This window comes from Oryx dammah, unplaced genomic scaffold, assembly GCF_014754425.2.
Source record: "Oryx dammah isolate SB20612 unplaced genomic scaffold, SCBI_Odam_1.1 HiC_scaffold_17, whole genome shotgun sequence".
NCBI lineage: Eukaryota > Metazoa > Chordata > Mammalia > Artiodactyla > Bovidae > Oryx > Oryx dammah.
Genome location: NW_024070201.1, coordinates 6,058,344 through 6,084,158, shown reverse-complemented (window position 1 = coordinate 6,084,158; position 25,815 = coordinate 6,058,344). Strand labels below are relative to the sequence as shown.

The following is a 25,815-nucleotide window of genomic DNA, read 5'->3' as shown; positions in this document are numbered from 1 at the left end:
TGTGTTGATCATTGGGAAGCTGGGTGATGGCTACATGAGGATTCATAATATATTTTTTTTCTGTTTCTCTGTGGCAGTTATTTTTCAAAATTTTAAATACATTCTTAAGAGTATAAAACTGTACCCCTAAATAACTCATGAGTTAAATGGAAATCAAAATAGAAATTGCAGATATTTGAAATAGAACAATCATGAATTATATGTACAATTTCAAATGTGTGACATGCCAGAAAAGCAGTCCTTAAAGGTAAATTTATTGACTTAAATGTTCTAAGAAAAGATTTAACTAAGTGAGTTCAACTGAAGAAGTTGGAAAAAGAGCCCTGGCAGTCCAGTGGTTACAACCCCATGCTTCCAAAGCAAGAGGCATGGGTTCAATCTCTGGTCAGGGCACTGAACTAAGATCCCACATGCCATGTGCCATGGCCGAATTTTTTTAAAAGTTAGAAGAAGAAATACAGGAAAAATAGAGGGGGAAAGTAAGAACAAAAATGTTATCACTTTATATTAATATCTCAGTAGGTTGAATTGAACTAAGGCATTCTCAGAGAAGATTGGTCTGTAATTTTCCTTTTTTCTAATATCCTTCGTTTCAAATCAATGTTTCAAATCACATAGAAGAGTTGGTAGTCTATGGGGAAATTGGTAGGATTTCTGTATTGCCATATCTTTTATAAAGTTAAATTTCTGTCTCAGTGCATAATGAAAGGACTTAGAATCATTTCAGTGTTGTTTCCCAGCATAGATTTTATGCCAAGCTGCTGGACTAGGCAGTAAGAATATATGCGGGGTTGGGATTCTGTCCCCGCTCCTGAGGCACTTGTTTGAGAGAAGATGTGTGTGCTCAGTCGCTTCAGTCGTGTCCAACTGCTTGCGACCCTGTGGACGGTAGCCCGCCAGGCTTCCGTCCATGGGATTCTCCAGACAAGAATACTGGAATGGGTTGCCGTTCCCTCCTCCAGGGCATCTTCCTGACCCAGGGACTGAACCCATGTCTCTGCATTGGCAGGAGGGTTCTTTACCACTGGTGCCACCTGGGAAGAGAAGATACAAATTTGTAAATAAAAAATTACAGTCAGGTGAGAAATGTCAGTAGACAAAGTCCCAAGGCAGTGCCCTGAAAGAGGTTTGTTCAGGTGGCCTCCAAGAGCTGTACCTATGGTCCAGCAGAAGACATGTGAAGACCGTCACAAGGAGTTTGCTTTGTGGCCAGGGTCTAGTAAGGCATGCGCACCATCAGCGAGTCATTTCAGATTTTGGTAGCAAGGTTGGTGAGAGAGAGCCATCTGTGATTCTTCTTTGTTTTAGTGTCTTCGTAAGGTATTAGGGACATGCTGGTCACAAAAGCGTGAAGTTTCCTTCTTTGCTGTTCTCTGCAAAAGGTTGTAAAAGATCAGTGTTATTTCTTCAAGTGTCAGTATGTATTAAACAGTGACCTGAAATGTCACCTTAAAAAGTTGAATAGATGTCTGAAAAGGTAATATATCATTCTTATTGCCATTTTCATGTAATAAAACTTGCATCTGCTTACTGAGGCTAACACAATCCATAGTTTGATCAATGTTTTATCGGTGACAGAAATTCACTAGTATAAGAATCCAATCTAATTGTCAAATGGTGTATTACAGGTTCAACTCAAAAAATAACTGACTACCTTGGCTGTGTGGGGGATACAGTGGTGTTGAATGAGACCAATCTGTGCCATCCAGATGTAGGCTTTATTTGGAGCATGCATCTAATCTACTTGATTTGTTAGTTGGCATTATATTTAAAGATTAATAATGAACTTTTACTGCTTAGATTGCTTTCTCTTAGTTACTTTGAGGGATTTATTTTTAATTGGATATATATTTTATAATAAGCGGTGCATTCACATTATTCAAACTTGAAAAGTTACAAAAAATGTCTCTCTTGAACATCAGTTCTTGAGTCACCCAGTTCCCCAGCTACAGAGCCAACAGGTGTTAATTGCTTCTTAGCTGTCCTTCGATTTAGATTCTCTGGATATGCATGTAATATATCAGTACAGTCCTCCTCTCTCTGTTCCTGTTCTGTACTATGCCTTTAACTTTGTGTGCCTTAGACTACTCCATGGCATCGCCCGTTAGAGCTGCTTCTTCTTTCTTTCGTCTTAAGGCCGCTTTAAGGCCGCAAACTAATGACAAGGATGTCTGTAATAATAATAAACTGATGTACCCTTTGTACTATTGGTGGGTTTTTAGGTTACTTCTGGTCTTAATACAGAAGAGGCTATGTTGAATATCCCCATCATGCTTGTGAATAACAAAATATCCTTTTTCTTTGCTAGTTTTTTAGAACAGATCTTCTGTTTCCTTTCAGCCATGAACCAGAGAATCAGTCAAAGTGCTCCAGTGAAACAGCCACCCCCGCTGGCCCCACAGAGCCCACAGGGAGGAGTCCTGGGTAGTGGCAGTTCCAACCAGCAGCAACAGATGCGGCTGCAGCAGTTGCAGATGGAGAAAGAAAGACTGCGACTGAAGCAGCAAGAACTGCTTCGGCAGGTGAGGCCCCAGGTTAGAGACCAGCCTTCCACTCTTGGGGCTTTGTTTTCCTACGTGAAGCTGGGTGTGTTTCATTTTGGCATTTGTTGGTTACAGAGGAATGTTGTTTCTCTAAAACTAGAGTGACACAGAAACATTCTGTCCAGCTCTGTCCTTGTCTTAGTTTCTTTGCTGGCCTCTGAGCACGTGGGCTGTCACTTGTTAACCTGTGTCACACAGAGGCGTTTGGGCCATGTTCACCGCAGGCAAGCAGAAGGCAAAGGAAGCAAGGGTGCTTTTCCTCAAATATACAGGCATACCTCGGAGATATTGCCCATCAGTTCCAGACCACCACAGTAAAGCGAGTATTACAGTAAAGTGAATCACATGAATTTTGGGGTTTGCTGGTGCATATACAACTTAATGTTGATACCATACTATAGTCTTAAGTGTGTAATAGCATTATGTCTTAACAGTGTACATTTTTAAAAAGTACTTGATTTTTAAATACTTAACTGCTGAAAAAAATGCTAGCCATCATCTGAGCTTTCAGTGAGTCATCTTTTTGCAATATTAACACACAGATCACTGTTATAAATAAAATAATAATGAAAAAGGCCAAAATATTGTGAGAATTACCAAAATATGACACCGAGGCGTGAAGTGAGCAATTGCTTTTAGAAAAATGGCTCTGATAGACTTGCTAGTCTCAGGGTTGCCACAAACGTTCAGTGTGTTTTTTAAAAACATGCAGTGTCTGTGAAGTGCAATAAAACGAGGTATGTCTGTACAGGGAATTGCAGACTATTTAATATCTGAAGATTTCACTAAGGAAGAGACTCTGGAACATCACTTGGGGAGAAACATCTTTTACTTTAAACAAATTATTTGTCCAGGAGAATATACTAGTATGATACCTCTCAAATGACAGCTATGTTTCACTACTGCTGAATCTAAGACGTGTTTTATTTAAAATGTAACACAGGCTATCCCAAGTTTAGAAGATCCCCAAGTGCCTTAAAATTACCTGCTTGTGGCTTTTTCACGTTGGGAAGGGCAGGTTCTAACATTAGAGAGCTGGAAACCTTTAGGGCCATTTCTGTCAGTTTTCTTTCAGAAATACTGGTTTTTCTGTGCCATAAGAATACAATCCCTCATCTCAAATTTCAGAGTGATAAAATCTAAAGTGTAGATATTGGGGCTATGATCTTAGTATATTTTAAAATTTTTTTATAAATATTTTGGATAATAAAAACACAATGTGATTTTGAAAGTGTTACAAAAGGTGTAAGTGAAAATAAAATCTCCTTTTCCCATTTCTCTAGTTCTCTTTTCTGGATGTAAATAGCTAACAATTTCTTATACTTCCCCTCACCCCTGCCCCAGACATTCTCTTTATTTACAAACATGAAATACATGTGTCTCTACTATTGCCCTGCCCTAAATCATAGCATACTAAGAACAGGCATGAAAAATATCATTATAGGCTACATTTTTGTTGCCAGGATGTAGACATTTGAACAAGGTACTGTTTTCTTCATGAGGGTTATATTTTGATAGTGTCACTTGAATGTTAATGGAAATAGATGAACTTGATACAGTGATTGAACTCTGAGGTTTGAAAAACTGGTACCCAGGAATTAAACTGAGCCATGAGGACTCCAGGCCGCTACACTTGTAAACTGAGCTGTCAGTATCCTGCCACTATAATCTGGTGTGGTTGGCCCCAAAAGAAGAGAGATAATGCCAGGATATGGTATCATGAAGTGGTCTTGAAAGAAGTATTTCCTCATCTCCCTTTAAGAAAGTAGAAAAAGGAAGCACATTAACAAGTTTACTATACCTCTGACAGACTTTTAACATATTACTATAAAGGAAAGATATTTTTCATTTAAATAAAACTTTATCACCGGAACAAGGTAGCACCATCGAGAATATAATTATATAGCTATTGGAAGAAATAAAGTAATTTCAGGGTACGTTTTACGCAGCCTGTTTTCATTGCTTGCTTTTCATTTTGTCGTTACTGAGTACTAGATGGTGTAAGTAAATATAATTTCACATGTGAATTGAAGACCATCAAAACCAAGAGACCTTATTAATGAGAAAGATTAAAATCCGTCATTTTGTTGCTGTAGATCAGCTGTCTCCCATCCCCTTCCCACCCGGTGGGCAGAATGCTGCTGCTTATAAAATTCTTTATTCTAAAGAATTTTCCTAAGCCTTATTCCCACTCTTACTCTGGGTGACGGTCCCGGACAGAATAGCTTCCTTTAACAGGTGACTTCTTTGTCTCTTTACTGCCTACTGTGTTGTCTTTTCTTCTGTTGAAGTGACCGACCTGCTCTAATCTTATACTGATGGGGCATTGTTTAAGGTGTTTGTTTAGCAATCAGTATAAATTCAGTTTAAGTCTTCTGGCTTCCTGTGAACTTCTTCCATTGACAGTTTCTCTTATCACTGAAACATCAAATTATATTTTTCCTGCTTCATCTAATACTCAGAAGTAAAGAACCTGCCTGACCAGTATCAGGTTGTGAGTCCTGACACCCGAAGTCTCACTGTCCTGGCCTCAACACTGCGGACACTGCTGAGGCTTCCGTCTCTTCCGTGGGGACTCCCCTGGCTCCTGTCTCCCTCAGTCTGCTTCTTCTTGAGCTAGCTTGGGAATTCTGTGCTATGGTGATATGTCTGGATGGAATTTGTAAGTCAGCCTACACAGCCAAACCATGTGGCTTAAAGTAATTTTTATCCATCTTATTTTTCACTCTTAGGCAATGCGGAATATCAATCCCAGCACAGCCAATTCTCCAAAATGTCAGGTAGGCTCTTGTCTGATGTTTTAGCATTGAAAACAGATATGCTGTTAGGAAAGAGAAAAACTTGTGCTCCGGGGGCCTGTCCTCACTGAAGAATAACTGAGGCCTCTTCCTACCAAGCTACTTAAGTTAACATTGCTTTTCCCAGAAAGTCGACACTATCTGCTCCTCCCACAACAGTAGTCCTTTTGACTCCGTGGAGGTCTCTCCCCTCAGCCCCGACATTGATATGTAGTGTGTGCCTCCTGTCAGCCCTGAAGTGTGCCTGATTTTTATTTGTGTAGCCTAAAGTAGTGCTTACAGTGCCTTACAGGAATTAAAAATTTGAACAGTAACAAAGGGGGCACCGATTATTTACTTAGGCTACCTCAGGAAATCTTATTAGAGTGTAATGATACTACTAGGAAAGGAGAAGTTTTTCTAGTGGACATTCCAAAGAAAGAATATCAAAATCACTAGAAGAGAGATGTGAACAGTGCTCTACCTGAGTACTCTTTTGGGTTTCTTTGTTGGCTTTTATCAGCATTTCTCCCTGGTGAACCCAAAGAAACACTGCTTGTGAAGGTATCTTATTTAGATGGCCACTTTTTCCTTCTATAACACAGGCACTTGTCTGACTCATGAAGAGAATCTCATTCTTAAAACCAAGGAGATCTCTGTGTTTAGGGTTCACTGATTATGGAGGAATTAGCTGAGGGATTATTGGACTTTTTTCAGGTGGGCAGAAGCAACCATCAAATACCTCATTTTATTCTCTGTAGCTCTTCTGCACTAGGCTGACAGGTGCATTGTGTTGGAATGAACTGTGGAAGTAGGAATTGTCGGAACTCCACTCACGTTAGATTCTGTTAACTTGTCTGTCTAGAAACTATACTAGATAGAATCCTCACAGAGACCAGTTAACTTTGTGAGAGGAAAATCTCTATTCTTTATCTCTCTCATAAATGCTTTCTTTAATCAAGAAATCAAGTAAGGGAATAATCCATGAACATCCTCTTTGCTAAAGCAGTGCAGACATTCTTACAGTGAGGGCTGCTAGTTTCACATTTGACTGGGAAGAGCCCTGTAGCATTGGATCTTGAAATAAAGTGGAAACATAGGAGCAGAAATTAATTCAAATGAGATTTGGGATCAAGCAAAAAGTTCTCCGTGTTAAAGTGTTTTGAAATTGTCTCCTGTTTATTTTTTCCTGTTAAGATCTTAAACTTTAAATCTGATAAATAAATGAACTACCTTCAGGTCTTTATTTCATATATCAGTATAAGTTTAAATAGTTGCTCTTGTTAAAATTATCGGGAGTTTTTAGATACTTCTTTTAGTAGTAAAGCTTTATAAAAGTTACGGCTTGTAAATTAAAACTTTATTATCAATAAATTTGTATGGTATTAAGATTACAGTATTGTTGATCCCTTAGATTTATCTAAGCCAGAGCTGGAAACCTGAAAGAGATAGGTTTTATTAAAAGTTATTTTTTAAATTAGCTTCATATATGTGGAGAATAAAATATATTAGCTTGTTATATAAGTTTCAGTTATCAGTGTATTTACCTGGCACAATTGGGAAGATATGAAATTCCAATGTAGGGCTAAATTTGGAATTGCTCAAATACATAGAAACTGGTGGTATTTGTATCAAGCAAGTATTTTTATTTTTCTCATCCTGCTTATTTTCTAGATTATCTTAATGTAGATGTCAGGAAATTTTTCACAAAGAACAGTCTTAAGTGAAGATGCCTTTAAATAAGGTTACCAAGATAATCAAGAAAGCAAGAAGAAACTTTCCAGTATCAAAGAACAGACTGTACAAAGGAATAATGAACAAAAAGCGATGGATCCATTGAATACTTGATGCCAGGCACTTTTGTTCAAAGTTGTCCGATATCTTTGTTTTTATTTATTTTTACTTTCTAATAGAAATTAGTACAGATGAGTTAACAAGCACAATGAAATCAGTAGCATTATTTTATAATTATATAGCTCATTTGCTATGGACTGTGGGAAGTTATCAGAGTTCAAAATGTTTACAGATTACTAAGTACGTCTGCATAAGATTAACAAAACATGTCTGTACTGTAGGATTCTCTGGTCATATAAGCTAGTATCAGTATGGATGAGGGTAATGCAAAATTCTGAAAAATTAAGACAACTTTAAAGGCATTAGTATATCTTTTTAGTTAAAAATGGAAATTATTCCCTTTGTTAGGGTTTGTTGGCAGAATTTTGGAAAAACTTGTCCTCATAGAGCTTTAAATTGTTTAATTTCATTCTGATTAGCTATTTGCATGTTTCTAAAGAAGTTTCTAGTCTCAGGAAAAAGCAAAACAAAACTTTGAAACTGTAAGCATTGTCTTTGCTCTGTGAGATTGAGCATGCATGTAATGTTCAACTTGGAGAAAAGATAGTTCCCCCGCCTGAGTGTGAATGTTTTTCCCTGTCTTAGGCTTAAGACGGAGGCTCTTACTCCCTGTGGTTCCCTCAGTACCTGTGAGATGAGTCCTAAACTCTGCAGCCTGGCTCTTCGGTGGTCTGTGCTCAGTAGTCTTCTTTCTCTCAATTCTGGTTAAGCCAGTTACCTTCCTTCAGCCAAGTGCACACCTCTGTCTTGTTGCCATGATCCCACTCATGAGGAATCCTTTTCCCCTTCCCTTTTACTAATTAAGATTCTCCATTTCTTTCCTCAAGCCTAGGTCAAAACACATCCCCAAGAGCCCTCATCAGAATTCTTGAAAAACCCAGAAAATAGAAATAAGACTGCTATGTATAGATATCTTTTGAGCAAGTAATTGCTTTACTCGTCATAGAAATTATAGCTTCAGAGAAGTTATTTATATTGCGAAAAATATTTTGCAACTAATGAATATTGTGTAGTTGCCATTCCATGTATATAGTAATAAATACACACCAGGGTCAGTTACTGGTTTTGAGGGATTTAAAAATTAATAAAAAGTAATTTAAATAAATAAAAATTAATATTGTTGTATTAATATCAAACATATTGTACTACACTCTTAGCCCAAAATGGTGAAGAAATTCAGATGTCCATAGTTTTAGTCAAATAGAGCAAAATAAAACTTCTTTTCAGAGCCATGTGAAAATAATCACTGCAATTTTTTTTTCTGAATTTAATAATAGCAAATTTTTGGCTTTCTTTCCCTCCAGACTCTCTCTTTTATGTTAGCAGATACTAGAAATACTAAGATTATCTCTCCTTTTTGAAGTCCTAACATTGACTAAATCATAGATTCATTTTGGTATTTTCCCATGCATATTTTATTTTTAATGGGCATATTGAAAACTGTATAAGAAGGGAGGAGATTCAACCTCACGCTCTGCATACTCTAATAGATTATCTCATTTGTTTTATTCATTAAGGTCATGGTAATTTGAACAATCTTATAATAACTTTATTACTTTGAGACCACAATTAAGTAGCATAAATTACAAAAGAGATCTGTCAGAGTGTTGAATCTCAGGATCATACTGTGGGAACATAAAAGTGCAAATCTATTTTGATTATCACTTTTTAGGAATTTAAGATTATCATACAGTTCTCATAACTATCCCCAAATTCATATATACACATTTTTTAGTCAAAAAGGTTGTTCTGAAGTTGAAGATAACTTCGGTAAATACCACAGATATTTAAAAAAACAAAAAGCATTTTCAACATTGGTTAAATGTGTTAATAATTTTTGACATAATTAAATATTCTATGGAGGTTTAAAAGTGTGTTGGAAAATGGGGTATGACAAGAACCTATCTTGAATTGTTGGAGGAAATGGCTTTTTGCTTCTGTTTTCAAAATTGTTGACGTAAACTGCTATTACTAAGACAAACTGTTTAAAAGATGTGTATTTTTAGAGTTTTTCTCCATTTCTAAATTTGGGTTTCTAGTTTAGTAAACTAACCTACTTTAAATAAATTGATTGGGTTCAAGAAGGGGAAACTCATGTGTGTGCCATGTATTATCCAGAAATGAGGCATAAATAGTATTGGCTAAAGAAAAAAATGGCTTTAAGAAAGTAAAGTTGACATTAATTTTATAGGATTTTCTATGAATGGGATCATAACCTTTTCACTTTAACATGATTATTTTGAGATTCTTTCATATTATATCTATAGTTCATTCCCTCTTATTGCTAACTAGTATTCCATTGTAGGGGTATGCTACAGTTGTTTATCTGTTCACCTATTGATAGATATTTGAGTGGTTGCTAAATTTTGATTTTGTGTAGGCATATTCCTCCATTGTGGTAGGGTACTCTTAAGAATTTGATAATCTAAAAAAAAAAAAAAAGAATTTGATAATCTAGCAGTGTTCAAAGTGTTTCCGGACTACTGACTTCTTCTACTGCCTTTCTCCTTATTTTTCTAAATAATGTGAACCAAAGCATCAATTTTTTATGGGGCAAAAATACTTAATATCTTAAAGTATCTTTTTTACCCTATGAGAAATGGTACTGCCATTTAAATAAAAGAAGGGAAATTTTAAAAGGACCAATGGCTTATGTCTAGATTTTGAGTCCATAAAAGTCCACTATATGAACCAGGGTAATCCTGTTTTCCTTTATAAACCATCCTGGAAAGTTCCCTCCAGACCAAACTGGGTCCATGAGTTTTACTTACAGTGCAGATAGCCCTGGCTCCACACACATCCCAGATTAGCTAAGATTTACAGGCTCAGTGGGAAAAGTCACCACATTTTTGTATTATTACAGAAGAAAATGAGCTAAAAATACTTGCTTCCGTTAGAAAAAGTCAAATACTCTAAAAGAACTGTTTGACCTTTGAAATACAGAAGCATGATAAATTTTGGCTGAATCTCGTATAACTTGCTTAGTTCTCCATTTTTGAAAGTCTGTCATACTATTTATTCTGACTACCTTTGGGAAAAAAGAAGCTTAACGAACTTGTATTTTTAGCTCAGTATTCTAATTTTAGACATTTGTTTGGGATAAAGAGCTTCTTTGGAGATAGACATAACTTTCAACATGAAATGTTTCAACTGAAATCAGTTTTTGTAGACAATCCAAATATGTCCCAAGGCTAATTTTTAAAACAGCTATGCCAGATTTACTCAATTACAAAATAATGTTCATATTCATCCAAAATGCTTTAATAATTGCAGTAGAATGGGTGTACTCTACATAGGTATATGTAGATATATGCAGGCATTATTTGAAGATGCATGGTATGAAGAAAGTTTATATGAAATATTTTTGGTTAAAAAATTCAGATTATGTAACTTCATTTCATAGTTATCCATTTTTCTATAAAGGCACTGGGCTTTCCTGGTGGCTCAGACGTTTAAGAATCCTGGTTTGATTCTGGATCGGAAAGATCCCCTGGAGAAGGGAATGGCAGCCCACTCCAGTATTCTTGCCTGGAGAATCCCATGGGCAGAGAAACCTGGTGGGATACAGTCCATGGGGTCGCAAAGAATCGGACACAACTGAGCAACTAAGCTCACAAAGTCACTAGCAAAAATTCTGTACACTCTGAAACATTTTTAATATTTTACTGTAAAATTGTTAATTTTATTCAGTGTGTTTGCTTTCACATTTGCAGTCCTTGGCTAAGAGTACAAAGAATTATAAAGCTTACTCAACAGTGAAAACCCATGATCTAATTGTTCCTCACTGGCAGCAGGACAGCTTTAGGGAGGAACTCTCTGTTAACCTGACTCCACATTCACTCTCCTTCAAAACCCAACGAGGCAAAGCACAGAGTCAGACACTTCTGCGATTTTCCATCTCTATATGAATGTGTGTGTGTGTTTATGTGGAAGTGGGCCTTACTGTTTCCATATTCACGTGAACTCCAAACTTATATATAAGAAGTGGGGGAGAAGTTGGCCTGTGTACTTATATATGGTTTTCCCCCCCAACTCTTGACAGTTTCTTTAAAATATCAACAAAAATGTTGATCTTCCTTATTGAAGTCCATGAAATAAATTATGTTCACAGCAGATGAAAATGTTAACAAAAGAATTAATGCTTTGGGGAGGGAGCTACCAAGTCAACTTCAGTTACTTGAAGTTGTTTTGTTTTTAGCAAATACTGAGCTATGTGAAAATATACCCGTTTTTGGATAATATATGTGTAAGCTATTATTTATCAATTTTACCTTAATAAAACTTCAAAAAGTACTTCTAATCAACCTGGTTGGTTTTGGGTTCCTATAACTAGAAGTTTCAAACCTCAGCTGAATATTCATACCTGGTGTGTATGGGTTCTGTAATCTGTATATGTTACTTGTATTATTGGCCTTACCGCATTACATTTGCTTTCATGCCGTATTCCCTACTATTAATGCTAACATCATCCTGCCACCACTCCCAGTAAATAAAGTGGCATTTTTTTCCACTTGTTCCTTTCAAGTTCAGTTTAGGTGAATCCCTAGGTTAGTTGCTCTTAGTCTTGACTCAAAAATAGATTTGATGAGAAGTACATATTTCCGTATCCTTTAGTGGGGTTGGATATCTTTTTAGGCAACTTATAAGAAAGATCAGCCTTCTTATTCACGTCTCTAAATTACTTTTCTTTGTAAATGTGGATAGTTGGTTCTTCAGTGTCTGCTGACAGTAGAAATTCAGTTGTTAAAGGCAGCAAGAAGTAAAAATCTCTCAGCTTCAAAGAAGCAATGTGGCAGAATGAGAACATGGAGATTTTGCACATGGCAATTAGCTTTAGCTTCATAAAACCTTAAAAAAATAGAAACGATCAAAAAGGGTAAGACAGAAAGTTGTGAAGGACAATATGAAAAGTATAGCCAGTCTATTAAGTTGCTTCAGTAATGATCTATTTGCTTCATGTTGCAAGTTCAAAACTAGGTACACAGAAAACAAAAGGATGCCTCTTCCCGAGGCATCTACCTCATCTGGAGCCTGTAATTTTACTCATTTTAAACTTTATTGCTTTTAACATCCTCATATTTTAATAGCAATATAAATTCTTCAAAGTGTTTAGAAGCTCTTTTATGCTCCAAAGCATCCATTAATTTATTCACTCTGTACCTTTAGGGACAGAGAAGAAATAGTGAAGGAATGATTACAGTATCATGTGATAAATGCTGAGATAAGCGTGTACTAAGTGCTGAGTACATATATGTGCTCAGGGTGAGAAGAGAAGCAAAAGGAAAAAAGGAGCAAAGCAACGGTATATCTAGCTGACTGCAGAGTTCCAAAGATTCTAGGCGAGAGAAAGCCTTAATGAAAACAGTGAGAGACTTTATTTTGGGGGGCTCTAAAATCACTGCAGATGGTGGCTGCAGCCATGAAATTAAAAGACGCTTACTCTTTGGAAGAAAAGCTATGACAAACCTAGACAGCATATTAAAAAGCAGAAACATCACTTTGCCAACAAAGGTCTTTTTGTCAAAGCTATGGTTTTTCCAGTAGTCATGTGTGGATGTGAAAGTTGGACTGTAAAGAAAGCTGACCACTGAAGAATTGATACCTTTGAACCTTGGTATTGGGGAAGACTCTTGAGAGTCCCTTGGACTGCAAAGAGATCCAACCAGTCATCCTAAAGGAAATCAGTCCTGAATATTCACTGGAAGGACTGATGCTGAAGCTTAAACTCCAATATTTTGGCCACCTGCTGCTGGGAAAGATTGAAGGCGGGAGGAGAAGGGAACGACAGAGGATGAGATGATTGGATGGCATTACTGACTGAATGAACATGAGTTTGGGCAACCTCCAGGAGATGGTGATGGACAGGGAAGCCTGGCATGCTGCTGTCCATGGGGTCACAAAGAGTCGGACACGAATGAGCGACTGAAGTGAACTGAACTTTGCATTGATCAATGCAAAGAAATAAAGGAAAACAATAGAATGAGAAAGACTAGAGATCTCTTCAAGAAAATTAGAGTACCAACGGAACATTTCATTCCAAGATGGGTACAATAAAGGACAGAAATGGTATGGACCTAACAGAAGCAGAATATTGTAAGAAGAGGTGGCAAGAATGCACAGAAGAACTATACATAAAAGATCTTAATAATCCAGATAACCATGATGGTGTGATCACTCACCTAGAGCCAAACATCCTAGAATGTGAAGTCAAGTGGGCCTTAGGAAGCATCACTACAAACAGACCTAGTGGAGGTGATGGAATTCCAGCTGAGCTATTTCAAATTCTAAAAGATGATGCTGAGAAAGTGCTGCACTCAGTATGCCAGCAAATTTGGAAAACTCAGCAGTGGCCACAGGACTGGAAAAGGTCAGTTTTCATTCCAATTCCAAAGAAAGGCAATGCTAAAGAATGTTCAAACTGCCACACAATTGCACTGATCTCAGATACTCCAAGCTAGGCTTCAACAGTATGTGAACCAAGAACTTCCAGATATTCAAACTGGATTTAGAAAAGGCAGAGGAACCGGAGATCAAATAGCAAACATCCATTGGATCATAGAAAAAGCAAGAGAATTTCAGAAAAAATTCTTCTGTTTCATTGACTACACTAAAGCCTTTGTGTGGATCACGACAAACTATGGAGAATTCTTAGAGATGGGTATAGCAGACACTTTACCTGCCTCCTGAGAAACCTTAATGCAAGTCAGGAAAAAACATTTACAATTGGACATGGAACAACAGACTGGTTCCAAATTGGGAAAGGGGTACATCAAGGCTGAATATTGTCACCCTGCTTATTTAACTTATATGCAGAGTACGTCCTGAGAAATACTGGGCTGGATGAAGCACAAGCTGGAATCAAGATTGCCAGGAGAAATATCAATAACCTCAGATATGCAGATGACACCACCCTTATGGCAGAAAGCGAAGAGGAACTAAAGAGCTTCTTGATGAGGGTGAAAGGAGAGTGGAAAAGTTGGCTTAAAATTGAACATTCAAAAAACTTGAGATCAGGGCATCCGGTCCCATCACTTCATGGAAAATAGATGAGGAAGCAGTGACAGATTTTATTTTCTTGGGCTGCAGAATCACTGCAGATCGTTACTGTAACCATGAAATTAAAAGACACTTGCTCCTTGGAAGAAAAGCTGTGACAAACCTAGACAGCACATTAAAAAGCAGAGACATTACTTTATCAACTAAAGCCCATCTAGTTAAAGCTATGATTTGTCAGACCATAAAGAAAGCTGAGCGCTGAAGAATGGATGGTTTTGAACTGTGGTGTTAGAGAAGACTCTTGAGAGTCCCTTGGACAGTTGGATTTTATCAGCAACTCGATGGATATATGTTTGAGCAAGCTCCAGGAGTTGATGATGGACAGGGAAGCCTGGCATGCTGCAGTCCATGGAGTTGCAAAAGAGCAAACCAGTTAATCCTAAAGGAAATCAGTCCTGAATATTCATTGGAAGGACTGATGCTAAAGCTGAAGCTGCAATATTTTGGCCACCTGATGCAGAGAACTGACCCACTGAAAAAGACCTCGATGCTGAGAAAGATTGAAGGCAGGAAGAGAAGGGGATGACACGATGAGATGGTTGGATGTTATCACTGACTCGATGGACATGTGTTTGAGCAAGCTCCAGGAGTTTGGTGATGGACAGGGAAGGCTGGTGTGCTGCAGTCCATGGAGTTGCAAAGAGTTGGACACAACTGAGCAGCTGAACTGAACTGAACAGGGTGTTAAGGCATAATGTCCATCTGTGTAATTCAATCTAAAGATGGAGATGGGATCATTCTGGAGAATTTCCTAGAGAAGGTAACTGGATCTTAAATATAAGAGAAGTATTGTTGTTGTTTTTTTTTAGTCAAAAGAAGAGTATATGAAAGACATAGTATCAGAGGAAAACATGCCATATCACAGACCTACAGTCTGTGGGAAGTGCAAACTGTCTTTGTTTTAAAGTTACTTGTTACTTTGTAAGATGAAAGTGGGGCATGGGTGATGTTAGAAGATACAGAGAAAACAAGTAAATGGGATCCCCAGAAGCTGCTAGGAGTGTGGGTTGGCCTAGAACAGGAGGTGCGGTGGCGGTGGGGAATCCATTTTTTGAGCCTGGAAGAGAAGTTGTAAAGTAAGTATGAATGAAGATGCTTTGTGGGAGCAGCCCAGGGTGACGGGGTGGGGGGGGCAGAAAACCATGATTGTGGCTGATGACCTCTAGTGTCCTGATTTAAATGGGAGGGAGCTGGGGAAAGGGAGAGCACGTGAGTGACCGGGGGGGCTTGGGAGAGAGTGCCAGATTTGGAGTAGTAATCATGAGACTGTGAGAAAAAGTAACCAAGAACCAATGCCCCCCACCCCAAAAAGTAAGTATACTAGAGGCTCAGCCAAGACCAGAGAATTAATTTATGATAATCTGGATAGCTGTATGGTTTTTCTCTTAGCATTTCTTAGCAATCTCAGCATAAAATGAAGCAAGCATATTTTTAGTATTGATTCATTGTTGGAATTTGCTGTGTTGAAACAAAATTTGTGTGTGTATCAGGAATCTTAAAGGTACTTGTCTGTATTTACAATGATCCGCTCAGGGCTTCCCTGGTGGTTCAGTGGTTGGGGGTCCAGCTCCCCATTCAGGGAGCACAGACTCAACCCCCCACTCGGAAGGAGGAATTTCAACATTAGATTACTGTATAGATTTTGTGCATGGCTGTTGATAGTTCCTGAGTGGTAAAGTGCAGTTTCAGTGAAGTGAAGCACTGATCATTGTGCCAAACGTGATTAAAGATTGTACGGGCAGGTTTGGTTTTGAATAGCAAGGTCTTGACTGTACAAATGGGTGATTTTGAGGTATGTGGGGATAAAGATCATTGGAATCCAGAAATTTACGGAGCTCTCATGTTGAATAAATCATCTGCATAATGTATAAGTAATAAGAGATCGTGGCATGTCTTATGACTAATATTGGAATAGTAATGAACATTTTTAAGAAACTTAACTGAAGTATGATATGAAAATGTTTTCTACTGATGAAAAATTGGAGATATAGTAAATACTAGTTTGTTGCCTAACATAATTGAAGAAAATGCTAAATTTCACTTACAGTTTAATGAAAATAAAGATGTAACTTTTTTCTCCGTTGAAGTTCACAGACCCTCTGCATTCCGTCTTGACTTTCTGGCTAAGAAACCATTTAAAGAATGGTATATCTAGAAGGGAGAAACATGAGTAAAAAGTGGTTGTTGCAAAGTCTAGAAATGTTGGTGCAGAGCTCAGAGAATACCTCCACGGCCTCTGGACCGAGTGGTGCCCTGGGAGTGAGGGTCTTGGAGGTGGTGTGTGCCTCGGTGAGCAGGCTTGCCCACTTGCAAGAGGTGGGGAAGTGTCCTTTGTGATAGAAAGCTATGTTTCAAGTCAGACCAAAACTGTCAAGGAGGAGAAAGCTGATCTCTAGCAGAAGACGTTGATGAGCGCTTGAGAGGCACATTGGAAATCCTCAGCAAAAGGGTGAAAAGGTGAGGAAAGGACAAGCTGGTACTGGAGGTGTAGGACTTGGCCAGAGTAAAGTAAACTAGCGTTGGAGCCCTGGGCAGATGAAAAGCTGAGACCCAGAATGTTTGAAAGCATGTTGGGGCAGGCCTTCTGAAACAATCAGTAGTAATGGCTCACAGCTTTTGCTCAGTGTCCAGGTGGTATCCTGCTGAGAAACTGTTGGATACCCTTGAAGATATCAGTAGCTCAAGACGGAAAAACCTACGTCAGATTGAGTCCCTTGATACCAGAGTGTAAAACAGTGCAGAAAGGCAGTGAGGAGTGACAGTGTCTTGGTAAATCACCAAATTTTGTTCTTTTGACCTTATTTTTATTACTGGTGCCAAATATATGAAACCGTATGAGAGTTGGTCAGACTTGCCACCCTATTCTAAAGGAGGGATCTAGGCATGTCTGCCGGAATAAAGAAAATAACAAGAGAAAACTAAGTAGTTAAGTTAGTTAAGTATATGTTGGGGGGTTAATAAGCCTGGATAAACTTTCAGTTTATATAATTTAATGTTCAGTGACTTGAAATAGAGAGAACTTGGGCCTTCTGACTGGTCAGCTCAATAACTTTTAGATGTTAATACTTAAGCTTTATATGTACATGTTAGATTTATATGTAAATCTAATGATAAATTTGCTAATTAGTTAATTAGTGGATTGATTCTGTTTGTGTTGTTTTTTTGTTTGTTTTGTTTTGTTTTTAGGAATTAGCTCTCCGTAGCCAGTTACCAACACTGGAGCAGGATGGTGGGACTCAAAATCCAGTATCTTCTCCTGGGATGTCTCAGGAATTGAGAACCATGACGACCAATAGCTCAGATCCCTTTCTTAACAGGTTGGTAAGAGTTGCTGCTGGCCAACATCTGAAAAAAATCACAGCTTACGGTGTTCTCCTTAGTGCTTCTATATAATAAGCTGTTTGAACATCCGTGTGGGCCAAGAACCACGGCTGTAAATGAATCTCTCCATAAATGGCTCGTACAATAAAGCTTGAGGATTAGACGCTGGCTGCTGTGAGAGGAAATGAGCTGTTCAGACTTGTAGAGGGGATACTTACTCAGAGTCACGTGTTTGCTTGTGCCTGTGCTGTTGACTAACAGTTACTTGCAGAATCGTGAAGGAACATGTGAATGCCTTTCTATGAAAGCAGGGGGGGAAAAGGCATCTTAAACCTGCTTAGGGCAGCATTATAAGGATCTTTGGAAGGAATTTTCCACGTAAGTGTTCAACCTGAGAAGTTTCACTACAGGAGCACTGTAAGGCCTCATATTCTTAAGGGCTATAGGTCAAGGAGATAAAAAGTAAGGTTGTGTCTCTTTCAAATAATGTGTTAATATTCAAGAGTATTCAAAAATAGCACAGTTAAGGATGATTTTTTAGTGAATTACCAGAAATCTTGGATTTCGGGCATATTGCAAAGATGTTATTATATGTAGTGCTGTGTTGAAAACTGCAAGCTGAGACAGATCATCATTTTTGCCTAGAAAGGCATTTAAAACTAAGACTTAACTACAATTCTTTCTTGTAGATTGTCAAATATTTATGCAGTTTCGATTTTTAAAATAAGAAACAAATGCTTTCTGGTCTTTGCTTTTGTTTGTAGTCAGTTTCAGACAGTGCATTTTTAAGAATGTTGAAAGGTGTGTTGATTTAGGAAGGTTATTATGCTACCCTTTCAGTTCTCACAAGTTGAATTGAAAACATCCAGACCCTAAGAAAAACAAGATACCTTGTCATACCAAAATGTTTAGTACAATAAACTTTCTCTCTCTTAAGATAAGTGCTGGTGGCCTGATTGACTGGTTTGATTTCAAAGGCCATCTAAGAAGAAATCAAAAGGGAGATGAAAAACTCCTGGAAACAAATGACATTGAAAACAGGACAACTCAAAGGCCATCTAAAATGTATTTAAGTTTTGTATTTACTCTCTGACACATGCAGTTTAAAGTCCTGCCAGTAATTGAGTGTATTTATAGAAGATTATAATTCTGAGGTTAATTAGGAAAAGTCATAGCCACAGACCTTTTTTCCCCCACAGAGGAAATTTCAGATCAATGTAATTCCAGTACCCATGTCGTTGATGGCCTGTGTTTATTGGTCCAGGGATAAAATGAGACCATCTAGAAAAGAGGGATGGAGACCGCATAGCCTCCTGTTAGTCGTTTGTGCAGATTCTTAGAACTTTTGATAAAAGCTGAGCTACAGCTTAAGATTCTATTTTCCGGTAAAGAACAGAGTGAATCATCCCCAAAGTTGCTAGTCTCAGGACAGAATCCGATGCCTCCTGTCTGTAGTACCCAGTTTCTAAAACACACATCTGGCCCTAGCATTTTTCTTTTCAGAAACTTTGGACAGTTTTCCCCACTGCCTGTATTTAATTTATGATATCCCTTAAATTCTAAGCATTTGTTCCCCTAACTTGCCATGGAGTTGACTCTGGTGGTGGTGGTACATTCACTCGTCTCCTTTTTACTGAGATGTTTCAAGGCCAGGTCCAGCTTTCCCCTCCATTAAACCTTTCCCCTGTACTTTGAAAGTTTTCTCTTCTGAAAGCACTTTGCTCACGTAGCCCTTGTATATGTATTTGTTTCCTTCCCTCCCTGAAGTTGTGAGCCTCTCAGAAAGCATCAGTTGTAGGCTGTTGTTGTTAACCTCTGATTCCTCAGCCTTGTCTCATCCCTATCACATAGTAGCAGATGCTCAGTGCGTGTCATTGAAGGGAGATGGGGGCTGCAGGGGGCAGTTCCTAATCAGGGAAATGGCCTTGTGAACTCTGTCCTCAGGAATGCCCATGTGCTTCCCCTGAGGCCTGGAAAGAACTGTGGAAATTCAGCCATTCTGTAACAGAGTCTTGAGTGTCTTGATATGTGCCCCATGGTGAGCAGTGGGAATAGAGTGATGACTAGGACAGGCCCTTGTCCCAGATCAAGTCAGGCAAAATAAAAACAAACCACATCCTGAGGGCTTCTCCGAAGTGGCTGCATTGTGTACAAATGGTCTCAGAGGCAAATTTGTGTTTTCTTGGATCTGTGTGAGGCTTTCGAATCTTGCCAAAATCTGATGGAAGCATTAAACTAGTGGTTGCAATATACAGTGTGAAAAAGAGGGGAACAAGGCAAGTACATTGAGTAATGTAGGGAAGAAGTTTAAGGGCTTGAGCTCTCAACCTTGAGCAACTATATGAAAGCTCGGTTTTAAAGCTTAGTTATTACTCTTTGCGACCCCATGGACTGCAGCCTACCAGGCTCCTCTGTCTGTGGGATTTTCAAGGCAAGAGTACTGGAGTGGGGTGCCATCGCCTTCTCCTATTTTTTGCTTAATTTTTGTGTAAACTGAACAGCTCTTCAAATGTCCAAGCTGTGAGGAAAGTTAAGTTCACACTGTAGTCAGAGACTGTTAAGAATTACAGTTGCCTTTATTTCACACTCTGCTATAAGATGTTCTAGAATTAGTAGAACCTCTGATCTTACTGTTGATGCCACCTGGTGTCTATGTGCTACTAGGTTAAGGAAGTGTTCTATTTATGAAAGTAATGTTCTGAGGATATTTAACATACTTGTATGTAAATCTGTGATACTTTTCATTCAGCCTAAAGTAAAAATCTGTCTTGGTTCTGTTTTTCTGTTTTTCTCAAGCTTTGTGCCTTACAGGGCTGTTTCGGTTTATGTTTTTAATCAGTTCCTTCCATTGGAACTCTCAGGACTCCTGTTTCATGCTGAGGTGTTTGTTCAGGGTTCCCCCCACTTTCCCGAACAGAAGCAAGGAGATCAAGCTAGTGAGTTCTGTTCTTATCAGCACTGACTCATCTATTTTGGCCCAGTCCAAAAAGAAATTCTGGTTCCTTATTTAGGGTTCATTTTCCTGGCTTAACCTCTCTGCATGAGCCGAGGAATTCAGCAGGAATCTAGTGCAGGCCTGTCTTAGTACCACCTGGAAGCTGTGTTTTGACCCATGCCTGTGACCACTGCCACTCGGGGCACAGAGACCTTGAGACAGATGAGCTGTTTGGAGCCCCCCGATTCAAACGGCGTTACACAGAGAGTTTCCTGTCCCTCAGGAAAGCTGGGTGTATCTTGCTTTTTCCTTATGACCACAGAACCTTAGGAGAAATTTTGACCCCCTGAGGTTGCCAGTCTGAATTAGGATCAACTTGTCCATTTCGCTTCATGGCACAGGAGCTTGGTACCGGCCCTGAAGGAGGGTGCTTGTTGATGCTGCAGGGCAGGAGTCTTCGCTCATCCTCCGGGAATCACGTTGGTACTGAGCAAGTGTTTATGTGTTCACCTGGGAATCTTTTCTTACGTGTGTTGCATTGGTCTGTGACCCTCATTCTTCGCAGTGGCACCTATCACTCTCGTGACGAGAGCACGGACAGCGGACTGAGCATGAGCAGCTACAGCGTCCCTCGGACCCCCGACGACTTCCTGAACAGTGTTGATGAGATGGATACAGGTTGGTACTTTTTGTTCCTCTCGGTCATCTAGCTTTCAGTCAGATACAGTCATTGTATTGCTGGGTCTGATAAAGTATAGTGAGCCAAGAGTATTCAGAAGAAAACCAATTAAGATCCTGTAAACTTAATTGAGCCCTGCTTTGTTGTTGTGGTTGTTTTCTTTTTTTGAGTAACATCTTATAATTGAAGTCTTTTCCAAGTTTTTATATGTCATGGATATCTTATCTCTATTTGACATGACTTAGCATTTAAAATATTGAGTTAATTTAAAATGTTGAGTTAATGGGCAGGGCAGTTGAAGACCATATTAGAAGTCTCTGTTATATGGATATTTACTCTTAATTTCAGAGCAAGAGCTCTGTATTTGATTTATATGTCTCTCTGTGTATGTGATTCTTTGTCTGCCTCCCTCTTTGTGAGGGTCTTTTGTCCAGCTTAGGTGATGCAGGCCTCAGGTTGGCAGGTTGGAAAAGTTGGGTGGTGGCCTTACATCCTTTATCGGAAGAGTTGCAGGAGCTTGAAAACCTCCCCCACAGGAGTGGTGCTAGAACCCTTGCTCCTGTGGCTTACCCTTTGACCTGGACTTGGCAGCTCAGAGGGCACAAGCTGGCTGGGCAGTGAAAAGGCTCTCCGGCTCGCTGGCCCCTCAGCTTGCCGCTTCTGGGAGCGTTTGGCGGGGCTTCTGTGCTGGTGTGCATCCAGCCCGTGGCGTCGGTGTCCCTGGGAATCCACCCCACCCTCTCCTCATCTGGATCTTAAGTCATCTGTACGAGTCACCTCAAACCCATCTCATTCATAACACCTTTCCTTATTCCTCTCTCCCCCGTTTCTCCCTTCTCTCTAAACTTTTATAACAATTAATGGTTTATGTTAGTTTTTCTGAAAGCATAGTCCTTTGAAGTGTTCATGAATGTTAACATCATCATGGGCAAAAAAGGTTTCTTGGCCAGGTAAGTTTGGGAGACCTGTAAGCAAAGAAAGCTAGGAAGACTTACTTTTCCAAGGACTTCTGGGAGGCGTGGTTTTACTTTTGTGGATGTGAGTCTCCTGAGAGTGGGATAGAGTTTCATGCAGCCTTTTTATTTTATTCTGTTCCCCAGTGTGTACTTGTGAGAAAGACAGGCCTAGCCATTCATCGTTATGTTTTACCTTACTGTGGCGGTGCACGCCTGGAGCAGTCGAGTACTGACACTGTTGAGTCACACCTGCTCTCTCACTCTTGCTGTATATAATGTTTCGACGAAAAGTACTAATACAGTTGTGTCATATCTGTCCTCTCTCTTCTTGAGTATATAATGTTTCAGCGAATTTCTCCCCAGGACCCTCTTCAGTGCTGACCATGCAGTAATAAGCAGTCAGACTTGTTCAGTATCTGAACACATGAAGCAGAAGGAGACTTGGCATTGTTACTTTGCTGTCTGTGGGTTGTTTGGCCTAAAGTAAACTGTGGGCATCAGTGGAGGAAGTCCATCAGGAACGCGTTTCTTTCCCTACGCGTGTCATGATGCCAGCTTTTCAAAGGGACCTGTTTTCTTTCTCTCTCTCTGGTCCATCTAGGTGACACTATCAACCAAAGCACCCTGCCCTCCCAGCAGAACCGTTTCCCAGACTATCTTGAAGCCATTCCTGGGACAAACGTGGACCTCGGAACCCTGGAGGGAGATGGGATGAACATAGAAGGGGAGGAGCTGATGCCGAGCCTACAAGAAGCGTTGAGCTCCGACATCCTCAACGACATGGAGTCTGTTTTGGCCGCCACCAAGCTAGATAAAGAAAGCTTTCTTACATGGTTATAGAGCCCTCAGGTAGACTGAATTCTAAATCTGTGAAGGATCTAAGGAGATAAGACCTATACCTGAAATTTCCAGTTAAGCCAGGGGCAGTCTTCTGGCTAATACAGAAAAAGATGAACAAACGTCCAGCAGGATTCTTTCATCCACTATTTTGCTCTTCTTGTCCATTGCTGCTGTTAATATATTGCTGACCTCTTCCATAGTTGGCTCTAAGGAATCAAAAAAAAACTTTTGTTTCTTTTGCTATTATAACTACTGTTTGTTTTGGGGGCTGGGGGAAGTGAGCCTGTTTGGATGATGGATGCCATTCCTTTTGCCCAGTTAGATGTCCACCAGTCATTTTAACTAAATACTCAGACTTGGAAGTCAAATGCTTCATGTCACAGCATTTAGTTTGTTCAAGCAATTGTTCTTCAGCTGCCTTTGGCCAGTGGAAAAACATGACTTACTGGTCTAACAAGCCAAAAATGTTGTATCTGATGTTTAGTACTTAGACTGATTTGAAGAGCTAGCTGAAACCAAGGCTGAAGACTGTTTTACTTTCAGTGGGTTTTTTTCCTCCTAGTGCTATCATTAGTCACATAGTGACCTTGATTTTATTTTAGGAGCTTATAAGGCTTGAGATAATTTCCATAGAAATATATTAATTATTGCCACATACTCTAGTATAGATTTTGGTGGGTTTTATTGTGAGTTTTTGTTTGTTTGTTTTTCTTTTTTTTTTTTTGGTCTTCATCGGGATTTTTATTGTCTTAGGGGTTTTGTTTTGTTTTTTTCTTTTTTCCTCAGAATCTAAGGCAAATTACCATTGTAGTGCATCTGTTTATACTTGTAGCTTGGGACAGTTATTACAGTTCCTTTGGTAAATCTACATGTCCTGGTTTTTTTTTACCATCTTATTTAAATCTTGGTAATCAGCTCTCTTTATATATACCCACACACACTTAATAATGTTTATAATAGTGTGATAGCAGAATGTATCTTTTTTTTTTTTTTTTTTTTTTTAGTTTTCCAGACTTTCCAATTTATTTTAAAATGGTAGCTATGAATGTATGCATTTAGAATACAAGACGAGTAGTTTATATTTCACAAGTAGTTTAAATCTGGTTGGGGTAGTGTGCAGTTGGTGGTGGTTTAGTGTTCTAGAAAGGGCTGTTCTTATGGATAGTGCCTCCAGGAGTCTTGTATGCCCTCTGGGCACACAGTGGATATTATCTGCTGAATTTGAAAGAAGTAAACAAGAAATGGCTTTATTATCCCCTTTAGCTTTGGAAGATTACCTTCGCCTTAGTTTTGGAAGTAAAATCTAGTAGTTTAGTTCTCTTTTATAATGAACACATTAAACACTACATTGAAATATTGCCTAAAAAATTGTTTTTACTTATAAGACTTGTTCCTACTTCTGTATGCTGAGAATTTACCCTGGATAGTATATGGGATACTGTAAGGTCATAAGTTAGCTGGTAAAGTGATCAGATTAATGTATATTACTAGTTGATTTTAGCAAAGAAATAGAGATAATCATGATTATACTTTTATTTTTACTGGAAGAGATATAACTAGAGTATGTGTCTACAGGAATAATAATGTTTTCCAAAGAGTATTTTTAAAGGAACAAAATGAGCATGAATCAACCATTCAATATAAGCTATGAAGTAATACTTGCTTGTGAATTACAGTGGCATCAGCTAGCACCTCTACGATTAAGGGTCTTTCAGTGTTTATAGAGTAAGCCCTTATTTTCAAGGGTTTATAAGACATACAATCTCTCTTTTCCTGGCTAAAACTGCTATGAAAAGCCTCAGCTTAGGAAAACCTCAGGTGGGGTTTTTGGTTTTTTTTTCTGATTACAAAATATAAATATTTTGACCCTTCAGTTTAGAGGTTTGCAAAAGTTGGAAGTAAAGTTTTATATTAGGTAATTTCAGTGCTCAAAATGCAGTCATTGTGTTATATATATTGATTCATAGGTTGATCATTCATAATAATTGACTCTAAGGCTATTATTAAAACAGCAGAAAGATTAAATCTTGAATTAAGTCTGGGGGGAAATGGCCACTGTGCAGATAGATGTATTGATTTTTTTTTTTTTAGAAGAATAATGAAATTCTGCCTAGAATGCATAATTGAGTTTATGGATGGATGATACAGCATGTTGGCTTTTTTAATATGCAGAAGATCAAAGCTACTTAGAAGGAGTGCCTACAATTTGCCATTAAGCCACAAATTAAGATCTCATCTTATATATCAGCAGAGTAGCTTTAGATTAGGGGAGAGGGTGGGAAAATGGGAGGGGGGGTTGTGAAGATTTAGTGGGACCTTGATAGAGAACTTTATAAGCTTCTTTTTCTTCAATAAAAACTTGTCTTGTATATTGCTGTCATTAAAAGCAGTTGTTCCTAAAATTTCAATCACTTAAGTACACCCACAAAACAAAAATATGGAGTTCTTCATTCCCCCTCGACTTGGATTTACCCAGTTATACCTCAATGTTGTGGCAGCACCGTGGTGTCTGAAGGACATGGTGCTTTGACCTAATCGTACCCGTTGTACTGACCTGAAGGAGACCTAAGCCTTTCTCTTTCTGAATTTGAATCACAGTCTTGATGTGGTCTTTCTTGTTTTTTGTCCTTGTTCCTAATGTAAAAGTGTTTAACTGCTTCTTGGTTGTATTGGGTGGCATTGGAGTAAGATTTTAACTGGGTATTCTTGAATTGCTTTTACAATAAACCAATTTTATAATCTTTAAATTTATCAGCTTTTTACATTTGTGTTCTTTTTAGTTAGGGCTTATTAGATCTACTTACAGTTGATGGAGCATATTGATTTATAGTTTCAGATTTTCCAGAGCACTATT

The 25,815-nt window shown here is 38.7% G+C and overlaps 1 protein-coding gene across 1 annotated transcript in view; it reads left to right on the top strand.

Annotated features, from left to right (window-relative positions):
* YAP1 (Yes1 associated transcriptional regulator) overlaps nucleotides 1-24,324 on the top strand; it is a 140,647-nt gene extending 116,323 nt beyond the window's left edge. The window contains exons 7-11 of the mRNA XM_040257781.1: nucleotides 2,341-2,522; nucleotides 5,276-5,323; nucleotides 17,417-17,547; nucleotides 21,052-21,164; nucleotides 22,723-24,324. Of these exons, the coding sequence (XP_040113715.1) occupies nucleotides 2,341-2,522; nucleotides 5,276-5,323; nucleotides 17,417-17,547; nucleotides 21,052-21,164; nucleotides 22,723-22,961 (713 nt within the window). The 3' untranslated portion in view covers nucleotides 22,962-24,324. The remainder of the gene's footprint in view (nucleotides 1-2,340; nucleotides 2,523-5,275; nucleotides 5,324-17,416; nucleotides 17,548-21,051; nucleotides 21,165-22,722) is intronic.
* The last annotated feature ends 1,491 nt before the right edge of the window (nucleotides 24,325-25,815 follow it).